The sequence below is a fragment of the Arachis ipaensis genome, chromosome B01 (assembly GCF_000816755.2).
Source record: "Arachis ipaensis cultivar K30076 chromosome B01, Araip1.1, whole genome shotgun sequence".
NCBI lineage: Eukaryota > Viridiplantae > Streptophyta > Magnoliopsida > Fabales > Fabaceae > Arachis > Arachis ipaensis.
This window is the reverse complement of record NC_029785.2, coordinates 10,764,699-10,785,288: the sequence shown is the minus strand read 5'-3', so window position 1 is coordinate 10,785,288 and position 20,590 is coordinate 10,764,699. Positions and strand designations below refer to the sequence as shown.

At 33.2% G+C, this 20,590-nt stretch overlaps 1 protein-coding gene across 1 annotated transcript; it reads right to left on the bottom strand.

The window, feature by feature from the left end:
• LOC110264801 (nematode resistance protein-like HSPRO1) lies at positions 18,023–18,624 on the bottom strand. Its single transcript, XM_021107193.1, has one exon. It carries the CDS (start codon positions 18,381–18,383, stop codon positions 18,042–18,044), a length of 342 nt encoding a protein of 113 aa, XP_020962852.1. The 5' UTR covers positions 18,384–18,624; the 3' UTR covers positions 18,023–18,041.

Below are 20,590 nucleotides of genomic sequence, written 5' to 3'. Positions count from 1 at the left end.
TTTGCTGAACTAATGACTTGTGATTTTTAGTATTGTTCATGTATGTAACAGTATTTAGTAATTAGGTTGTTTATATAATGAATATGATTATATGACTATTGTCTAAATTATAGGTCGATAACAATAAAATATTGAGAACTAAAAAATAATTATCAACCTCCTCCTACAATGAGAAGCACATTTGGTAGGGTCTTCATCAGTAGTGATTATATTAGAAGTAATAATATTGGAACAAATACTTGATCTCCTGTTGTTGTATGACTTATTGATTAAGGTTGGTGAGGAATTACTTTGTTAAATTGGATGAAATATTGCTGATCTATCTGATAGATTGGGTGTTACCTAAAATTATTGCAAGGGTTCAGTAGTCAATAATAGATTAAATAAAAGTAAAATTGTGTACAATAAGATTATATATGTTTATACATATTTGTAAAAGATTAATCAATATTTACTAACCATTAGATATATTTGCAAGTGGAGTCCTTGTAACATTCTGTTGTGACTTATAATTAGTTAATGTTAATTCATTAGTTGGTGACGAATTATGATTTTTGAAAGTTGATTCAGGTTAGAAACTGTCCTTGTTGATCACTATCTTTCCCTTTAGAAGATAAGAGAATGTACTCTGCTCTCCATCAGTAATACTTTTTAGTTGAACTTTATTAGAATAGCTTAAATCACAGAGTTGATCATTGTGCACTGCATGAAAAATACATACAAGTGTAGTATATATGATGCAATAGTAAGCACTTAAAATATAATCATGTATAACAATTAAATAATAAGCTAAGATGATCGGGAAAAAATGTTATTGTTTATGAGTAATGTAATATTGTACTGACCATTGGCTGATATAGAGTGATATAAATTAGAATAATTTTGCAAACTACTTAATGAAATCTTCTTAGCATTTCTAAGAGATGATTTTAATGGATGAGAATGAGACCCAGTTGACAGTGAATTAATATGGCTGGATATATACTAACTTTGAAGTGGATGTAAAATTGTAAACTAGGGATACATATTTGATTCATTCTTCTTGTGTTGTAGCAAATTGACTGCATAATATAATGAGAAAATACTAAACTAGAATTATATTGCCAAAATGAAACTTCAAGGAACATAAATATAAGAACTAATATTAAATTAAATTTGATATATTGGCCATGGTAAAAGAGAATAATGGTGCGATATATGACCTCTTAACCTCTTTTATCTGATAAGATTAATCATTATTGTTCTTGCGAATTTTTTTTTAACATGATAGTCATCCATTACCATGGGTAATTATTATATAATAGAACATAAAGAAATCCTAACATGTAAGCTAATGTTAAGTATAATGTGCTAAAATAAATATAAAAATAGATATGAAAACATATTGGTTAATGATAGATAGTACCCATAATTGAAAATCACTAAGAAAAAGGAGGAACCTTTTTATGATCATTTTGAAAAAAATGGATTAAACAAATGGAAAAGGACAAAAATAATAACACTGCATAACTAATTACTAACTAATTCTGAACATGAAGACATTGATTGAGTTCAAAATGAAATAGGAAAACCAATGTGTCCTTTGTATTGAAATCATGATAAAGAAACATAAAAAATTATTATCTACAGTAAACCAATAAGACATATTAATATCGGAGAATTTAATATTATGTGGACATAGAATGTAAAAATCATAGTGTATTATGACTAAAATGAAGAAATAACTGAAACTCTTAATAAAAGAAAATATATGAAAAAAAAATCTGCTTATGTGGAGCGAATTTAATAAGTTTCCTAATAAGGAGGTACCAAATCAAATTACTCCTTTATAAGATGTACCATTATGATACAAATATTTCTTACCTATCTAATTGTTACTAATATGAATAATATTATATGAATCATAGTATATTGAATGAATTATTAAAGATGAGAATAATACACACACATATACATATGTGTGTACATCGGTTAGTTAATGATAGAAATTGTTAAAGTTGCACATAGATATGATTACATATCATTATATTATTTTATAATAGGTAGTATTTTAGTGTTAAAAATATTGATGTGATGTATTTTGATATCAGTATATTTGTTTCTTTCTTCTAAACTTATTTTAGAAAAATATCTCTTTTATAATTATATAAAATTAACATTTAATGAATAATTATGCTAATTATTAATCATTATAATTGTCAATCATTCTAATTATTATACTAATTATTAGTCATTATAATATCATTTTTAATCAAACATAATTAGACATAAATATGATCGAAATTGTTAATAGATTTGTTAATATTCACTCTAATACACATGTGTATCATATAATATCAAATTAATATTAATATCAATAATTAATTTTTATATGAATTTTATGCTACTAAAGGTTATATATATTGTTCCTTTCGTAGTTTATGAGTCTAAATTTAAGAGCCAAAATATTTTGTTTAATTTTTTAATTTGTTATTCTTTCTTGACTATTTCGTAGAATAAGAATGTATTTTTCGATTTTCGTCGAAGTTGATCCTTTTAAGGTACAAGTTACCATTTTTTATGATATTTTTTTATGTGGTCATTTTATTATTATTCTTTTGATAATTTGATGATAATTGTTCTTACTCAAACTTATTATTTTCATCTAACATTACAGCACGATTGTCTTTTGCCGCAATCATTTACAATGCGTTACATCCGTTAAATACCATCTCAAATTGTATTCACTGATCCAGATTCTAATTACATATATGTAAAAGTTCAACAAAATGGCAAAGAACTCAATTTTACTAAAAGATAGTTGAATCTACTTATATATTATGACCAACCTAATAAAATGTAGACAGAGGCGGAGGCACAAATCATTGAAGGTCCCCAAATTTTAATTTTGTTGAAAAAAATAAATTTTATGGAGATGCCCCATCCTTTTTATTACCAAGTCTCTCCTTTTACAAAAAAAAAAAAAACCTTTTTTTTAAATTATAATATATAAATATAATTCATTAAAAATTTAGAGTAAACCCAAAAAAAAGTCCACATATTCTTGTATAGTGTTAATAAGTTATAGTAGTTCTAGACTTAATCCACTTTATTTAAAAATTAAAATATAAATTTCTATTTTTCTTCAAATATCCTTGTTCATTCAAAAAATCTCCCACTTTTATTTTGCAGTAGTAACAATTTTTTCTATTTTTTCTTTTTTTTTTTATCATTTTAATCTTTTTATCTTCTATTTTTTTTATTTTTTTTGTTAAATTATACAGTTGGTCTCTACATTTTCAGTGAAATTGTAAATTGGTCCTTACATTTAACAGTCTGTAATTGAATCCCTAAAGAGGATATACTGAGAAATAGAGGATATACTGAGAATATTCTGTTAAATCAAACATTTTCTGAACGACAGAGATTAAATTGTAAATTTTAATTATCTTTAGAGACCCAATTACAAATTTTTAAAATGTAAAAAACAATTTATAATTTCACTAAAAGTATAAAGAGCAACCGTATAATTTAACCTTTTTTTTTTGGTTGATTAAAAGAAAAGATTCTAGTTCAACAAATAACCCCCACTTTTCTTTTACAAAAAAAGGTTATATTTTTACTCACTTTTTTTTATTTCAAGAGAATTATTGAACTAATAATTAAGACACGTAGTCATATAAAAATATAGTATGTTTAATGTTCTCTTTTATTATTTTTCTAACTTATTTGACGATTTAAATTATGGGTAAGTTCAAAATCATTGATACATTTTTTAAAAGAAAAGATCAAGGGAATAAAAATACTTCTAATATTACTACTCCAACATTTGATAGGTCATCAAATTTTATTACTTCAAGTTCTCCATTGAATAGTTCAAAGCGTCCACGACTTCTTCCTAATCAATGGGATATTTTTCATTTGGAAAGAGATCTTAGAATGCAACCAATAATTTGGAAGTTTCCTCCAAATCAAAGAGATAAATTTTGTCGGGCTTATATTAAAGTTGGGTGAAATCAACCAATTCTTGATAACTATCCATTTTTTAGTGATAAAAATCATCGTCGCTTTCAAGTTTCATGGTTCAAATTGTTCCTATCTTAGTTAAAATATTCTATAGATGATGCCATATATTGTTTTCCATGCTTTTTTTTTTTTGGCTAAGAAACCTTGAATCAACATGGGTTAAAATGCTTTTATTGAGAATTGTTTCAGGAATTAGAAAAAAGTAAATAGTGAAAAAGAATGTACTCTTCTGAATTATATTGGCAAAGATCCCAACTCATTCCATCTATCATAAGGCGCTAAAATCGTGTGACGATTTGATGAAACAATCCCAACATATCGATAGAATTCTTCATAAGCAAACATCAGAAGAGATTGAAAATAATCGAATTCGACTAAGAGCATTTATATATTATTGTCTTACTTTATTCATGATATGCATTCTTATTTACTTATAAATTATTTTGTTATTTTCTAGGAAAAAATTTGTGTAATAATTGAATATTACATATACATGTCAACAAAGACAAAGTTAGTAGTATGTCTTTTATTTAATTGGATATTAAATACATATATGTATATTTTTGTATAAATATTTGGTTGAGATTATATATTTAGTTTTTTTAATTTTATCATTAGAAATAGTAATATAAAATATTTTTAGTAAATCATTAAACACAGTCCTCCTAAATAATTAGTCTAGTTCTGCCTCTGAATATGGGTAAAGTTAGTTTTCTTAGGAGGAGCTCGATTTTTTATTGAGCAATTGCATTCAAAGAGTTTTATAGGCTAAGTTCAAATTCCATCCCCTCCATACTTTCTATGTTGGCCAGAAAATTTTTGAGGTGGAGTATATAATGAGATTGAGTTTTCTCAATTTAAGTTCATTTTTGCTAGAATGTGTCGGGTTTGGAGATGTAATTTCAAAGATTGGTACTGCATTTAAATTTTAAGCCTTTTGTAATAAAAATAATTTGATAACATATTGTATTTTTTTTTCAGAAACTACTAGCATTCTGGTGCGTCAATGCAACGACACTAATAGGAATAAAGGTCAATTTAGTTTCTAGGTGGCTATTATATACCTTACTACATTATATGAATAGCAAATGATGAAACTTATTTAACAAGATGATGGTCTGAATTTGTACGGATTCTAAATGTTCAAACTGATGACATTATTTCAATTAGTTATTACGAGAATCACTCTAATTTATATGTATCTAAGGTCTAGAATAGTTTAATATTATTTAAATAATTTGGTTCTAATATTAGCATTTGATTAAATTAGTTTTAGAGAAATTTAAATTATTACCTCAATTTATATATTACGATAACTTTTTTATATATTATTTTTAATTTTTTAATACGAAATTTCTTTTGTTTTTTAGTTTATGGATTTATTTTTATTTTTATTTGCTCTCAGTATAACTAAGAAAAAAATTGTTGAGTTAAAAAATCTGATAGTCATTATCATTATTATATTATTTTACAACGGATAGTATTATGGTGTCAATAATGCTGGTGTGGAGCATTCTGGTGCCAGTATGCATACCTCTCTCTCCTCAACTTATTCTAGGAAAGTATCTTTATGATAATTAGTATTTAATGAACAATTATACTATTTGAATTTAGCTCCAAACTGGATTTGGAACTATTTCTTGATGAGTCTGTCAAGTTGATATTTCAGGAGACAATTTTATTTTGTCTCTTCAAGATAAGATTAGGAACAGAGCAACTCTTTACTTTTTGGATTGCTGTGACTTCTGTAGAAATGATAATTCAATAGACAATTTTATTTTGTGTAAAATCCGGTTAATTAATGACTAATTAGCCCATAAATGAGAATTTATTCTAGAAAGTCAAAAATGTGATTTTTATGACTTAATATGATAGAGGAGATTAAAACGAGAATTTCTATACCAATTTTAAAGGAATCGGCCTAAGATTGGATCGAACGGGCCAAATCGGGACAACCGGACCCATATTGGGCCCTTGACCCAACCAAACAAAACCTAAAACCCTAAAAACAACACTCTCTCTCCTCTCTAAACCTCACTCACGCTGAAAAAGGAAAATGGGAGGGGAAGAACACTCTTCCAAAGTTCTAACTCTCATTTGATTTTCAAACCACCATAACTTTTGATCTGGAGCTCTGATTGCCGCATCGTTTACGGCCACGCGTTCACCGCGAGAAGCTCTACAAAATTCACTACCTTGTTCTTGAGGTAAGCCACGATTTTAGTTCAGTTCCTCAGCCCTTAAATTCAAATTTAATAGAAAAAAAGTGTTGAGATTTTTGGCTCTTTGATGTTATAGGATCCAATTAGCTTGAAGAAGAAGAGTAATCTTGTCTCCTTGATCCTTGGGTGTGGTAAGATTCTCAACCCTAGTAAAATTTATGGGTTTATGATATTTGGGTATTGAATTGTTGTGTTTGGATGTGATAATTGTGGTTAAGAAGTGTTTATATGTGTGTTGGGGCTTGATTGAGGTTTTGAAAAGCTTGGAAAAGGGCTTTGGTGTGCTAAAAATCTGTTCTTGGAGGTGTTGAAGCTTTGAGAGCTTGTGGAAAGGTGATTTGGAAGTGCTCCTGGTTGAGCGGGGAAATTGGCTAAGGTATGGTCTCGGTTTCCTGTATCTAAAATATAATGTGGTGTAAAAACTTAGGCTAGAGGCCCGAAGATAGGAGTTGAATGGTTGATGTTGTTGAATGGTTGAAATAAATTATGTGGTCATATATGTGATTATGAATATTGATGTTTTGATGGTGTGATGCATGAGAGATATGCATGTTTTGATATATGGTTAATGATTGGTTGAGGTTGAATTGTGGGTGAAACCATGTTGAGAGTGAGAATGGTAATGATTGTATGTATTGATGTTGATTGGAAATGGCGTTGTTGGAAATTGGAATGAGGAAAATACATATGACATGATATTGTGTTTGAAATTGGATTATTTGATTGAGATTGGTTAACATGGTGGGTTGATGGTTTGCAAATTTGATAAAAATGTTAACGTATGAGCTGAGGAAGCTTGAGGTCGATTTTTGATATGTTTTGATTGATTTTTAAAAGGGTTGGAATTGGTTTGTTTTGAAAATGGCACTTGTGGTTTTATATGAAAATGTGGTTTTTGGGTATACTTTGACGGAGCATAACTTGGACTCCAGATCCCCGATTTGTGCCAAACCTGTTTAGAAATGAAATTGGATCCGGGATATTTATGCCGTTCGAAGAACGGGTGAAAAATAATTTGAAACAGAGAAGTTATGCCCGTCGGAAGATTGGGGTGTGAAATTGTGAATTCTGCAGCTTTTTTTAACTTAGTAAAATTTTTGGCAGAACACAATCCCACGCGTATGCGTGGCCGAGGCGCACGCATCGTTTTCAAATGTTCACTATCCACGCGTGCGCCTGGCCAACGCATACGCGTCAATGAGCTAAATCAATTGCCTAACCAAAATTCCCGAGAGTTGTGCAGGAGTTGTGCTGGTTTTGTGCGTGGGCACAAAACGCACCCACGCGTACGCGTGGCTAACGCACAAGCGTCACTTGGCTTTTCTCCCATCCACGCGTGCGCGTCCCCACTGTATCTTGCTGCCTTCCACGCGTGCGCGTGGGCGACGCGCACGCGTGACCCTGTTTTCATCCCAAAGTTGATTTTTTAGTTTTCAAAGCCAAATTTCAGACTTCTAAGCCTCCGATCTCACCCCTTATGTCTTAAATCCTTGTGATATGCCTAGCAATGTGGATGTGCTAGGGAATGTGGTAACTTGTCGATGAAGTAAGGGGAGATTTAATGATGGATGATGATCAAAGATCATTGTATGAGATATGGAGGATGGTTGTGGAAGTGATTTGTATGCCATGAGCCAAAGGGCTGTAATTGTTAATGAATTGGCTGGTTATGGATTGAATTATAAGCAGGATGGCTGAGTTGTTGCCAAATTATGGCTGAGCCATTATTGAATTATGGCTGAGTATGATTGCATATATGCGTATTGAATGAAATGTCAATGTTGCACTTCCACTATCTGAGATACGAGTTTCCCTAGAGAAAGCAGTGGCTAGCCACCATGTGCTCCAAGTTGAGACTTGATACTCTGCTGACCCTATGTCGTAAGTGTGACCGGACACTATGAAAGTTCCGGATGAGCTAGCCCCCGTGAATATACACCAGTGAGGGTGTTGGATATGAATTATGATTTATGATTGAGTATAACTCGAGTTGGGGATGCACGACAGAGGGACAGTCCAATGGTTAGCTACCAGGACTTGTCAGGTTACCTTTATAACCGACAGATGAGACTCATCAGTCATTAGGACAGGCATACATCATATGCATATTATGTGAATTGTTTGGAATTGCCTTATTGACTGCATATTACTTGCTAATTGTCTAAATGTCGTATCTGTTTCCTATTTGTATATCTCCTTATTTGATATAATTGTGCTTGCCATATTATATTACTGATGGTGGTTGGGAGGTCTGCAGGATTTGGAAAGGGGACTGTTAGTTAGACTGAAGATCCTTAGTCAGTTGCCATTTATGGTTTAGTCTATTTATAAGCTTTGATTTATTTGTTGGGAGTTCTAGGATTTCCTTCGGCTTTCCCAGGATATTACATGTTAGATATGTGGGTACTGTTACCATGCTGAGAACCTCTGGTTCTCACCCATGCGAATTTTGTGGTTTTCATATGCAGGTCGTGAGGGTACTCGCTGAGGTATGCTGGAGACTTCTGAATTAGCGAAGATCCTTGGTTCTCGGGGCCTTATTTTGTTTTTTTTTTTTGTAGATATTACTATCTCCACTAAATAATTATATACTATTGACACCTCTTAGAGGTTGTTTAGGAGAACAGGTTTTGGTAGTTTGTCCTTGGGGTTTTCCTTGGGTTTCTTACTCTATGTTTATATGTATATGTATACTTTTATACTCGGACCGGTTATCTTCGCAAACCGGGTCTTGAGTTTTGATATTCGAATCTTTGGCACTCTTTTGTTTATGGTTTTGCGTTAGTCTATCCCTTACCTGTTTCATTACGTTATCAATCGGAGTGTTGCGCTTTTTAATTTAACGTTTTTGTTTTACCCCTTTTCTTCCAAGGCTCCTAGTTATAAACATTTTTCACACTACTATATGTACTAAATTTTATTTCTAGAGGTCGTAATACCTCGCCACCTCTGTCTTATGACTTAAGCATAAGGCTCTGTGTGGTAGGGTGTTACATTTTGTCTCATATCGAAGAAAAATAGAAGAAGAGTAGAGAAGAGAGAATCACACAGCCATGTATCCTGGTTCAACCACTGTAACATTCTACCACACAGAACTTTACGCTTAAGTTTGTAAATCAGAGGTGGTAGAGTATTATGACCTCTAAAGGAAGAATGTATACATAGGCATATATGAAAAGAAGTTTTCACTAGGATCCTTGAAGAAAAAGTTGAACAAAACAAATAGAAAATGTGTCGCACTTGAAACGGTTAAGCACAAAAAGGATAGATAACAGCGTATAGTAAAGATAATGTACATATATATACATGGAGTTCCAAAAAGATACATGTAGAAAGTTCTTAACTCGACATGCAAAGTAAAAGCCAGCCAGAGTATAATTATATATACATATAACCCTAAATATTTCCAAAAGACGAAATAAAATCCTTTCTCCAGATCAATCTCTAGAAGGGACAAAATACAGATATACATAAGGTGGAGAACCTATATACATATATACATATACAAGGTACAAAACACAAAACCCCAAAGTAGATCTTCGCTTCAGTAGAGCCTCCAGAATGCTCAGCGAGGTACCTCACGTCCTGCATATGAAAAACAACAATATATGTACGGAATGAGAACCAAGGGTTCTCAGTATGAAAAAGGCCCCCGCATAGATAATAAACAATGTTCTAAAAACCGAACCAAATTGTTCGGTTCAACCAGGTCAACCGAAAATCGGTCACCTAGCCGGTCCGGTCCACCTACAAAACCGCACTGTAAAAAACCGGCAAAAAATAGGCTAAACCAATGGTTAACCAGCGAACCGGATGAACCGGCCCAGTTTCAGAAAGTACCGTTTCTTCCCCCAGCTAGCGAAACAGCGACGTTTGGCTTTATAAAAAAAAAAGCGAAGGCTGAAGAGTGAAGAACGCGTGTTGCAACCTTACCCTAATTCCCTAATAAGCTAATCTCTTCGAAGAAGTGAAGAACACCCCCACTCCCAACCCTAAGACCTTCCAGGCTCGAGCTTCTGCCTACGAAGGACAACCGCCACCGTGATTCGTAGCAGACGCCGGAGCAAGCGCCACTGTCGCGGGTCGTCGCCTCAGCGTCGCGGGTCGTCGCCTCAGCGTCGCGGGTCGTTCTGTTCTCTACTTCAAGGCTCGAGCTTCTGGCTCTTCTGTTCTTGTGTTTTCATTTTTTTTTCTGTCTCTTCTCATTGCGGGTCATTCTGTTCTCTTCTTCTGTTCTTTCTATTTTTATTTTTTGTTCTGGGCTTCTGTTCTTCTGTTCTTGTGTTTTTTATTTTTTTTATTTTGTTTATTATATGATTAATCAAATGTTGAATAAATTTGATGTATGTTGAATTTGAGAATAAATTTGATGTATGTTGAATTTGAGAATTCTGCTTATGTATGTTGAATTTGAGAATTCTGCTTTGCTCTGTTCTTCAATTCTTTTATGAAATTCAATTCTGCTTTGTTCAATTTTTTGATTTTTTCAATTCTGCTCTATTGAATGCCATATGAATTGTATGAAATATGAACTATGAATTGATATATTGGTCTGAATTCTGGATTGCTGGCATTCTAAGTTGGGGTTGATAGTTGATTTTAATGGTGATTGTTAATTTTGTTAATTATGTGTTCTGAGTTGGGGGTTGTTGGTGATGTGATTCTGAATTTACTTTGATGTTGAGTATGGATTCTTTGTTTTGAGTATGGATTCTTTTAGTTTTTCTGTTTTTGGATTTTTTGACTTTGGAGGCCGAGTTTTCTATTTTTGAATGCTGAGTTTTTATTGCTGAATACTTGATTAGAAGTTTTTGTTGAAATTTTTTATGATTCTAAATTTTTTGTTGCTAGTGATTTGAATTTTTATGTAAGTTTGTTATTCTAAACTCTTTTTTGTGATTATTGAATTTGATCTGCTTGGTTCTAGCCTCCAAAAGTAAGAAGTGTATGTTGTTGCCAAGAAGGTAAAGGAATTGTTCTGAGATGAAGAACTTGAATAGGAGAATTATGCAGCACCAACACTAGTTTATTGTTGTGCAAGAGCCAAGAAGTCATAGAGTGAAAGAGAATCTGAAAATACAAGAGAAAATTGATTTAATTATGATATGCATGACTCTTTTACACTGAAATGTACAAATAATAATACTAGTTACTGCTTTAGTTTCTATAATATCTATTTGTATATTAAATTTTAATAATTTTAATGTATATTGAATTAAAACGGTTCAATCCCAGTTGAACCATTGAACCATTGAACCAGTCACTTGACCGGTTCGGTTCTCGCAACCTTGATAATAAATAATGTCCCAAAAAGTCAGAGGCATTCCAGAACTACGACAACCCATAACCGTATCCTAAAGTTTTCACTAAACTAGAATTAAGGTGACTATGTCTAAGGAATCTAATATAATCTAACTCTTCATTTTCTTTCTCCACAATCCTCCAAACTCTAGGTGGGACAACCCTCAGCGCCTCCTCCACCCACTAGAAAAATCTCTCAAAAACAGACACAGACAAAACAGACAAAAAAAGCACAGGTATAGATAGCAGTTACATCTAATAGATCAGATAGCAGTTAATTACAGTTAAGCAACTAGGCAAGCCAAAACAAATACAAACTCAAACAAAGCATACAAATGCATATGATGCATGCCTGTACTATGAACGATGAGTCTCATCTGTTGGTTATCCAGCTAAACCCGACATGTCCGGTAGCGAACTCTGGACAGTCCCTGCGTGTGCGCATCCTCATTGGGGGAATCTGGAGAGTTAAAGTGCCCGGTCACATCTTACGACGGAGGGTCAATAAAGTATCGAGTCTCAACCTGGAGTAAGTGTTGGCAAGCCACGCATCTACCTAGAAAAACTCATATCTCAGATAATTTTAAATGTATAAGCCAGATGGATCTTTTATATAATCAATATCAATCATCAATAACATCATCACAATTCATCAACATCATCATCACCCTTATCCATAACTCATACAATCACAATTCATCATTTTCATGCATTATTAGTTCCATTATTCACTTTACAACTCTTCCTCAATGTCAATCTAACTCCGTCAATAGGTTCTCTCTCCTTACTAAGCCTAACTCTAGCTATCAGACCTTAAACAGGGGTTACAAAAGTTTACAAACTTGCCAGGAAGGCCAAACAGTTAAAAACGGAATTTTAGTGCAAAAGCAGGGTATCATGTGTACGCATCATACTGTGCATATGCACGCACCAAAACGACTTTTCCAACGTGTGCGTACGCATCATAGTATGCATACGCACAACTTGTAAAGTTTTTAGGGTGTGCGTGCGCATACCCCTCGTGCGTATGCACGAGTCTCAATACACTCTGGTCTGTGCATGCGCACAATAGTGTACGTGGGCACACATACCAAAATGTCTGGTTTTCAGCAACTTCTGCAAAATCCTATTTTTAAACCTAAACTTCAAATGTGTGTAACTTTTTTGTTAAAAATCATTTTTAATCCATTATTCGAATGTTATAAGCTTTACAGATCCAACTTTTATTCAAAATAAATTTCACAAGATTTGGGGGTCTGGAAGCCAAGTTATGACCCACCGAAGTTAGTCAAAAATTCAGTTTTTACAAAAGGTTCAAAACCTCTACTTTTCCAAATTCTTAATTCAAAAGCCAATCAAACCACATCTATTTCAGTACCTATCACTCCTAACCACTATCACATATATCCCAATCATTCCACAAACATATCAACATCCAAAACCTTCAATCTATTTAACAATTCCATTCATAATTTCAACAATTCTCAGAATTTGTCATCAACTATCATTAAACATCCATTATTCACACAATCTAACTTATCTTACGGACAACTAGCCTAAGTTTTTACACAACATTATAGATTAACTACAGAAAACCAAAATCATACCTTGGGCGATTTTCTCCCCAAGCCTGAAGCACATCAAAATCTCTCCTTTTATCCACAAGCTTCCAAGGATTCCAAATCAACTCAACAAGCTTTAATCACCACAACTTTGTTCTAATTTCACCAATTTGACACCAACTTCACATATATTCAACCTAATTTTGTATAATTTCATACACATTCACAAATTCAATACCTAACTTCATAGAATTGAAGAATTCACAAGGGATAGGAGTTTTTACCGTTATCCAGCAATTACCTCAAGCTGGTTCAACCCTAAACCATCAAAATACTAAAATTCTCAATATCCTTAAGTCACAAATTACAAAATTAAAGAGACTAGGGTTGGGTGAGAAATCTCAAATTTTTTATCATTTTGTTCAGATAGATTTGAAGAGCTCAACGAGACGGTCGTGTGGCTGCAAGTGGTGCAGCGATTGAAGCTTTGAATTGAAAAATATGAAAGATTGAAGTTGGATTGAAAATGGAGATTAGGGTTTGTATTTGGCTTCTTCTTTTTAGCGTGGTTCTTTATGAAACAAAGGGAGAAGGTGGCTGAGCTTATATAAATGTATTGGGCCTTGGACCTAATACGGGTCCGTTTAATTGGTTCGGTTTATTGGCTCAATTTTGGGTCAAAATTTTTAAAATTAGTGTTTTAATGTGTGCCTTAAATATTTTTACCTCTTCAAATTATAAAATTTAATTTTTGAATTTCTCTTGCTCGTAATTAATTTATTAATTAATTATTTATTAATTTCAGGATTTTACAACCACCATGTGTAATGTGACCTACATCCAGTCTCCACCACAAAAGTGATGAAATTTTCACTATCTTTCACAAAGATTACTGATAAACCCCATTTTTAGGGGTTATCTTGTATTGAATTTGGTAGATTTTATCAACTTTTCTCACATTTATTCAATGAAATAGCATGGTTTTGTAAATTTTTCCTAATTTGTGCTTAAGAGTGAAAACATGCTTTTTAAGCCCTAAAATTGATAAATTTAATTCACTTTAATTCCATTCGATGTCTTGATGTATTTGTTAAGTGATTTCAGGTTTAGAAGGCAAAGATTGGGTTGAAGGAATGAAGAAAAAACATGCAAAAATGGAGAATTCATGAAGAAATGAAGTTTTGGAAATCTACTATGTGAGGCGTACGCGTGACCTGAAAAATTGCAATATGACGCGTACACGTGACCCACGCATACGTGTGACAAGTAGCACGTGACTAACTTAATGAAGCACGCTGGGGGCAATTTCTGGACTTGCTGGAGCCCAATCCAACTCATTTCTGAAGCTATTTGATGCAGAATTCAAGAGGGAACAAAGGGAGAGCAATTAGGAATAGATAGAAACCTGCTTTAGATTATATTCTAGAGAGAGAAGCTTTCTCTTCTCTCTAGAATTAGGATAGATTAGGTTAGATCCCTCTTAGATTTAGGTTTAATTCTTGTCTTGCTTTACTTTTCCTTTTAATTTCTTGTTGCTACATCTTTGCTCTTTTTATTCTTCTTGATAATTTCTTATTTTAGTCACTTTTATGTTTATGAACTTTTGTTGATTTAATTTTCATTAATGCAATTTGATATTTTTTTTGTTTATTGTTGCTTAATTTAGTTGTTATTATTGTTTTCTTGCAATTGATAGTTGTAAAATTTATATTTCTTGTCAATTTACTATGATTTTCTTTTATGCCTTCCAAGTATTTGATAAAATATTTGGTTGGATTTTAGAGTACATTTTTGTATTCTTGGCTTGGGTTGGTAACTTGGATAACCTTGAGTTACTGATATCCAAGTGATTGATAATTTGTTTCCATTAACTCTAGTTGTCACTAAATTAATTAGTGAGTGGCTAGGACTTATGGACTGGGATCAATTAAGCTCACTTGACTTTTTTCTAATTTTGGGGATGACTAAATGGGATTGATCCTTGCAATTATCATATTGTGGTTGGTAACAAGGATAGTAAACCTTAACTATCAACCCTTGCCAACACCTTTTTACCATTTGAGTTTCTTTTACTTTCTTGCAGTTTAATTTCTTGTTTATCAAACCCAAAACCCCAAAAATATACACCCATAACCAATAATATGCACACTTTCCTGCAATTTCTTGAGAGACGACCCGAGGTTTAAATACTCTCGGTTTTTATTGGGTTTGCACTTGTGACAAACAAACTAAACTTTGATTGAGGATTGTTTGTTCGATTAGGATCTATACTATCAACGGAATTATTTTGTGAAAATTCCTAACTGATGATTTCCCTCACATCAATTACAATCACCAATTTTTCTAGGATTCAACCTAATCCTATCTGAGACAAACCCAGTTTCTACCCAAACTAGATTTGGCTAGGTTCACTCCCTAGACTTTCAACCACTAAGTGCTCACCCAACTTAGTAAGAAAATTCTCTCAGGATCATATGTACAAAACAGAAATATAAAGAAAAGAGTTTGACATAATTTTCTAGCTTTTTTTAGATAACTCTCTTTGTCTTTTCTCTCAATGACTTTTGCTGATACCTCATTTAGTGCCTTTTTTCATTGAAAAGAAACAAAGAAAGATGAACACTGAAGAGTAGAAAATGTAATGTAAACCAATGAAGGAGAAGAAGGGATAGCTTGTAAGCTATGAGGACCCAAACTGTGTGCTCACTCCTTACTTCAACTTTTGGCCATTTACCCCTTTTAAAGAGGAGTAAAGTTTCCAAAACTTGAACTTGGTTTGAACACCTTTGACTTGTTCTTCTTTCCCAAACAACACAACAACAACACAGAGAAGAGATGAGACAGCAGCAGTGATTAAAATTAACATGCATTCTTACCTAACTGCTTCTCTTTCTTTATTTTTCAATTTTCTTCAAGGATCTGAGCTATTCATTAATTCTTTTGCTTCAAATTTTGTTCTTGACCTTTGATTTGTAGTAGAGTTTCATAACCTCCATTTTTTTTAACTTTTTTAAATAGTGCATGCAGGAGGAAGGCAACTTCAATAAGTTACAATTGAAGCAGAAATATGGAAATAATTTTCTGATTCACCCTTTGATTTGATATTTGTTTTTGTGCCCTAACCTTTAACTTTTCTTCTTCTTTCTCTTTTGTTATTTGATTTTGGTAATCATCTTTTTCTTCTTTGATTTGAACTCTAATCTGAGTTTCTTTTTCTTATTTGTTCTTGGAGCTAATCGCATGGGTTGGAGAGAGAAGAGCGAGAATGAATTCGGTCACTTTGATTTTAGTTCAAAGAAAAAAGTGTTACATCTTTCTATCTTAGTTAATCATCAACAACAAATGTTATGGACCTCCAAAAAATAAAATATTTGTTGTTGGGCTTTGCTTATTGTTATTTCATTTAATTTTGTCCTACACACTAGTCAAATAATTTATTCACATGATTTGAACTTTTGGTCCAATATTATAATCTTTAATCATTATTTTTATTTCCTTAAACTCAACAAGAACAAATAGAAGAATCCATTTGAAATGATAACTTATGAGGTCGGATAAACCATAACATATTACTCATGTTGTGATCAAACATTTGATCAATCCAAAACTTATCGCTACCCAAGTATTTGATTTTGAGCCAACCATCCTGTTTAAGACCATACCTAGTTGCTAACTTACTATATGCATCAAAGACGATTGCAGTATGATAATCCTTCTCAATATGAGTTTTAAAAGAATTTCTATTTGGAACAATGATTCGATAACTCATCCTTTACGTTTCTAAAGAACAGTGCAAGTATCTCAACTATGTTTTGAAACAAAATGGAGTTAATAAAAATATACATTGAAAATTTTAGTACAATATAAAATATGATTGGAAAACAAAGAAATCTGAAAAATAATAGATATAAGCATAAAATTTTAGTACAATATAAAATATGATTGGAAAACAAAGAAATCTGAAAAATAATAGATATAAGCATAAAATTTTAGTACAATATAAAATATGATTGGAAAACAAAGAAATCTGAAAAATAATAGATAGAAGCATAAATCATACTAGGGTTAAAGACACATAGAAATTCTACTATTGAAACCCTCTTTTAATGAATAAGAATTAGATTGAATTTTTTGGTTAAATTTTATGAATATGGAAGTTGTTATAAAAAAATCATGAGAGACATACATTTTGCAATTAAAAAAAAAATTGTAAGTGACAATTTCATTTAACTAAATGTTCTAAACTTATTTTATAAGCAAATCGTTGTGCATGATTACATATACTAAAATTTAGTAAATTTAAGAAAACAGTAATCGTTGGTAATGATTAGATAAATTAAAATTTTGTAAATTTAAAAAAATTGAAATTGCCATTGACTGTTTTTTGTTATCTATTTTTGAATTTTAAAAATTTAGAATTTGATCGTAGTAATTTGTTTAAATAAACATTATAAAAGAGATATGTTCCCTTCTCTGTTTATCATTTCTAATAAACATTATAAAAATTTAGAATTTGATAGCTAGTAGTAATTTGTTTAAATAATTTGATAGCTAGTAGTAATTTGTTTAAATAATTTGATAGCAGAAGCTATGGAACCTAGAGAATCTGATACCATAAAGGTATTAGTCCTTAAGTGAAAATCAGAAAAAAAAATAAGGGGAGAGAGAATTTTATTGTTGATAAAATTATTTGAAAGTTAATTATATAAATGGAAACGTAGCTATTTATAAAAAAAAAAAAATCCTAATTAAATGCATTTGGGGGATATTTTTAGAAAAGAAAAGTATATGAAACCAAAAGGTTACCAGCCAAAAACTAAACAAAATCACATTAATTTATATTAATAATTAATTAATTTTAAATTTTTTAAATTCAAAATTTAAAAAATTTTAAAATTAAGTAAACCTAATTAAAACCTATAAAAACGTTCCTCTTCTCTCTCACATTAACTTACCCACCTCCAACAATCACACACACAGACCTCTCTCTCTCACCGTCAGGCCCTCTTCGCCTCCCCACCGCAACCCACTCCTCTTCTATCAGCGAGTCGCCGGAACCAACTCGGTTCCCGCCAGCCTCAACACTCTCCATCACTGCCGCCACAACCTGCTTGTAACCGAAGAAGGATCTCTTCATCGCCACCTCTATTCCCTGCATCGCTTGCAACACCTCCACCACACTCTCCTTTTCCGCATAAACCCTCATCGCGGCCTCCACTATTCCCGGCCCTCCCTTCGGATCAACCTCCACCTCCAATATCTCCGGCACCATCCTCTTCATCTCCTTACACATCTTCGTCACCTCCACTAGCTCCTTCGACCGGAAGCAATTACAGAGATTGCATATGGCTTCACCTGTTCAAGGCCAAGGTACCCCTCCTATCCAACAGCAGCCGATTTATAATCCCAATCAACAACCTGGCCCAATTAATCACCGTCCTACCCTGCAACCAGTTTAACAAAGTTTGGCTCAATAATCTTTCGCACACATGCCCATGTCTTCTATCACCGACATCTGCGTTTTGGGATATTAGATGCCGTTTTGATGATTAAAGAGACTGCAAACTACATACTTGATCTTTGTCAAAAGGAGTCCTTGAACAATTACAAAAATATTAAAAAACACTCATTTAGTATGAAAAAAAATATCCTAATACTTAACAAAAGAAATATCTAGTTATATTTTAGCAAAAATAATTAGAGTAAAGTACCATTTGCACCCATGAAAGTTGAAAACGCTGACAAATGTACCCACGAAAGAAGAAAACTACCAAATGTAACCATCAATCGTGACATCCGTGGGACAAAACTAACCAAGCCTTATTCCGGCGTTGACTCCATTAGTAACTCATCCTCCGTGGCACTTCCCGGCGTGACATGGCTTGGGGGGCCTCTTACGTGGATTGCTGAGCTGTGTGACCGTTATAATGTGTCTTCAACCCCAAAATTTCCCAAATTCAAACCTTGTTCCATCCCCAATAAGAACCCTAACCCTAGATTCACAAAAATCTTTGAAATTATAGTAATGTCGAGGCGAAGACTGTTTACTCCAGCTTCGACTGGCAGTGGTAGTGTGTCTGGAAGCTCAATTTCAGAAAGGGTGCATGATAGGAAGTTCAATGGGAGATGTTTCTGTGGGTTGGGGGTGACGCTGTTACAGTCAGGGACGGCAATGAATCCTGGGCGGTGGTTCGTTCGTTGTCCCAATTGGAAGGTAACCTGTTTTACACCCTGTTCTGTGTGACTTGAATCTGTATCTGATTTTAGTTTTTCTGCCATGTATAGAACTCGGACTGCAACTTCTTTGCATGGGTAGATGAAATCGAAGGGCAATGGGAGGGTTTGAGGAGAGCACTGTCAGAAAAAAAGATGCAGGAAGACGCTAATGATGCTAATGCTGAACTGAAGATGCTCATGATGTTAGGGAGGTGTGAAGATGAAGTTAGTAAAGTTAGGTTTTGGCTTGTGATTATGTCAATGGTAGTCGTATGTAATGTTGTCTGCACTTTGTATCTGATTCTCAGGGGGTTTTGATCTGAAGTAGTTTGTAGTGTTTGGATTTGACAAAAATACCCATGATCGATTCTGTATATGTCATTTATAGACATATGAGATCCAGAAAATGTCAAAAAGAGTCTTATAAGACTTGTCAATTTGCAGAACTTATCCATTACTAATACTAATTTCAAGTCTTATTTACTTTATGCTCCATAATAACATGAAAGAAAGGCAAAATAAGCTCATAGGTACGCAGAAATTGAGCAACAGAAGTGTTCAAGTTATACTAGCTATAGGTATGAGTTTTCAACAAATGCACAAACACCGAAAACCAAAACATAAGCAATTGTAGGTATTGTATGTGGCATATCCAACAATTGTAACATAAACTGCCATGGCACAGTACCAAAAAAAAACTTAATAAAAAGACTCTTGCTTCAAGGAATTGGAGTGGAGTTGCTGCTACCGCTTGATCCTTCCTTCAAGTGTGCAATTGTTGACCTCTTTTTTGGTGGTGGACGGAAGGCAGGCTGAGGCCACCGAGTTGAGCTTGATCCTCTTACTGTGGGAGTAGGCATGAATTCCATGAATCTGGAAGTAGTCCCCTGGGAGGCAGCTTGCATGGTTTGAGGTGTGACAGTGGGTGGCACATCAGAGGCCGTGGGTGATGGAGTAGTAGTAGCTGGTGTTGCTGGAGCAGACTGTGGTTGGTGAGTTGTTGGTGGTGGTCTTCGCAGATTCTTCTTCTTCCTTGGTGGCTTTTTTGTAGTTGTTGGCCTAGTTGAAGGAGACCTCACTGGATTAGGAATCGGTTGAGGAGCTGAGGTGGTCTCCTACAACATTAGACACATATGATTGATTTGATTAAGAACTTTTAGAATGAAGTTGTAAAATATATCATTAAACTTACATGTGGTGGCTGAGATGCTGCTGCCTCAGCTGCTTCAACAGCTTCCAGAGTCTCTTCCCAGAACATCTCCTCCAGTCTTGCAGCCTCATCCC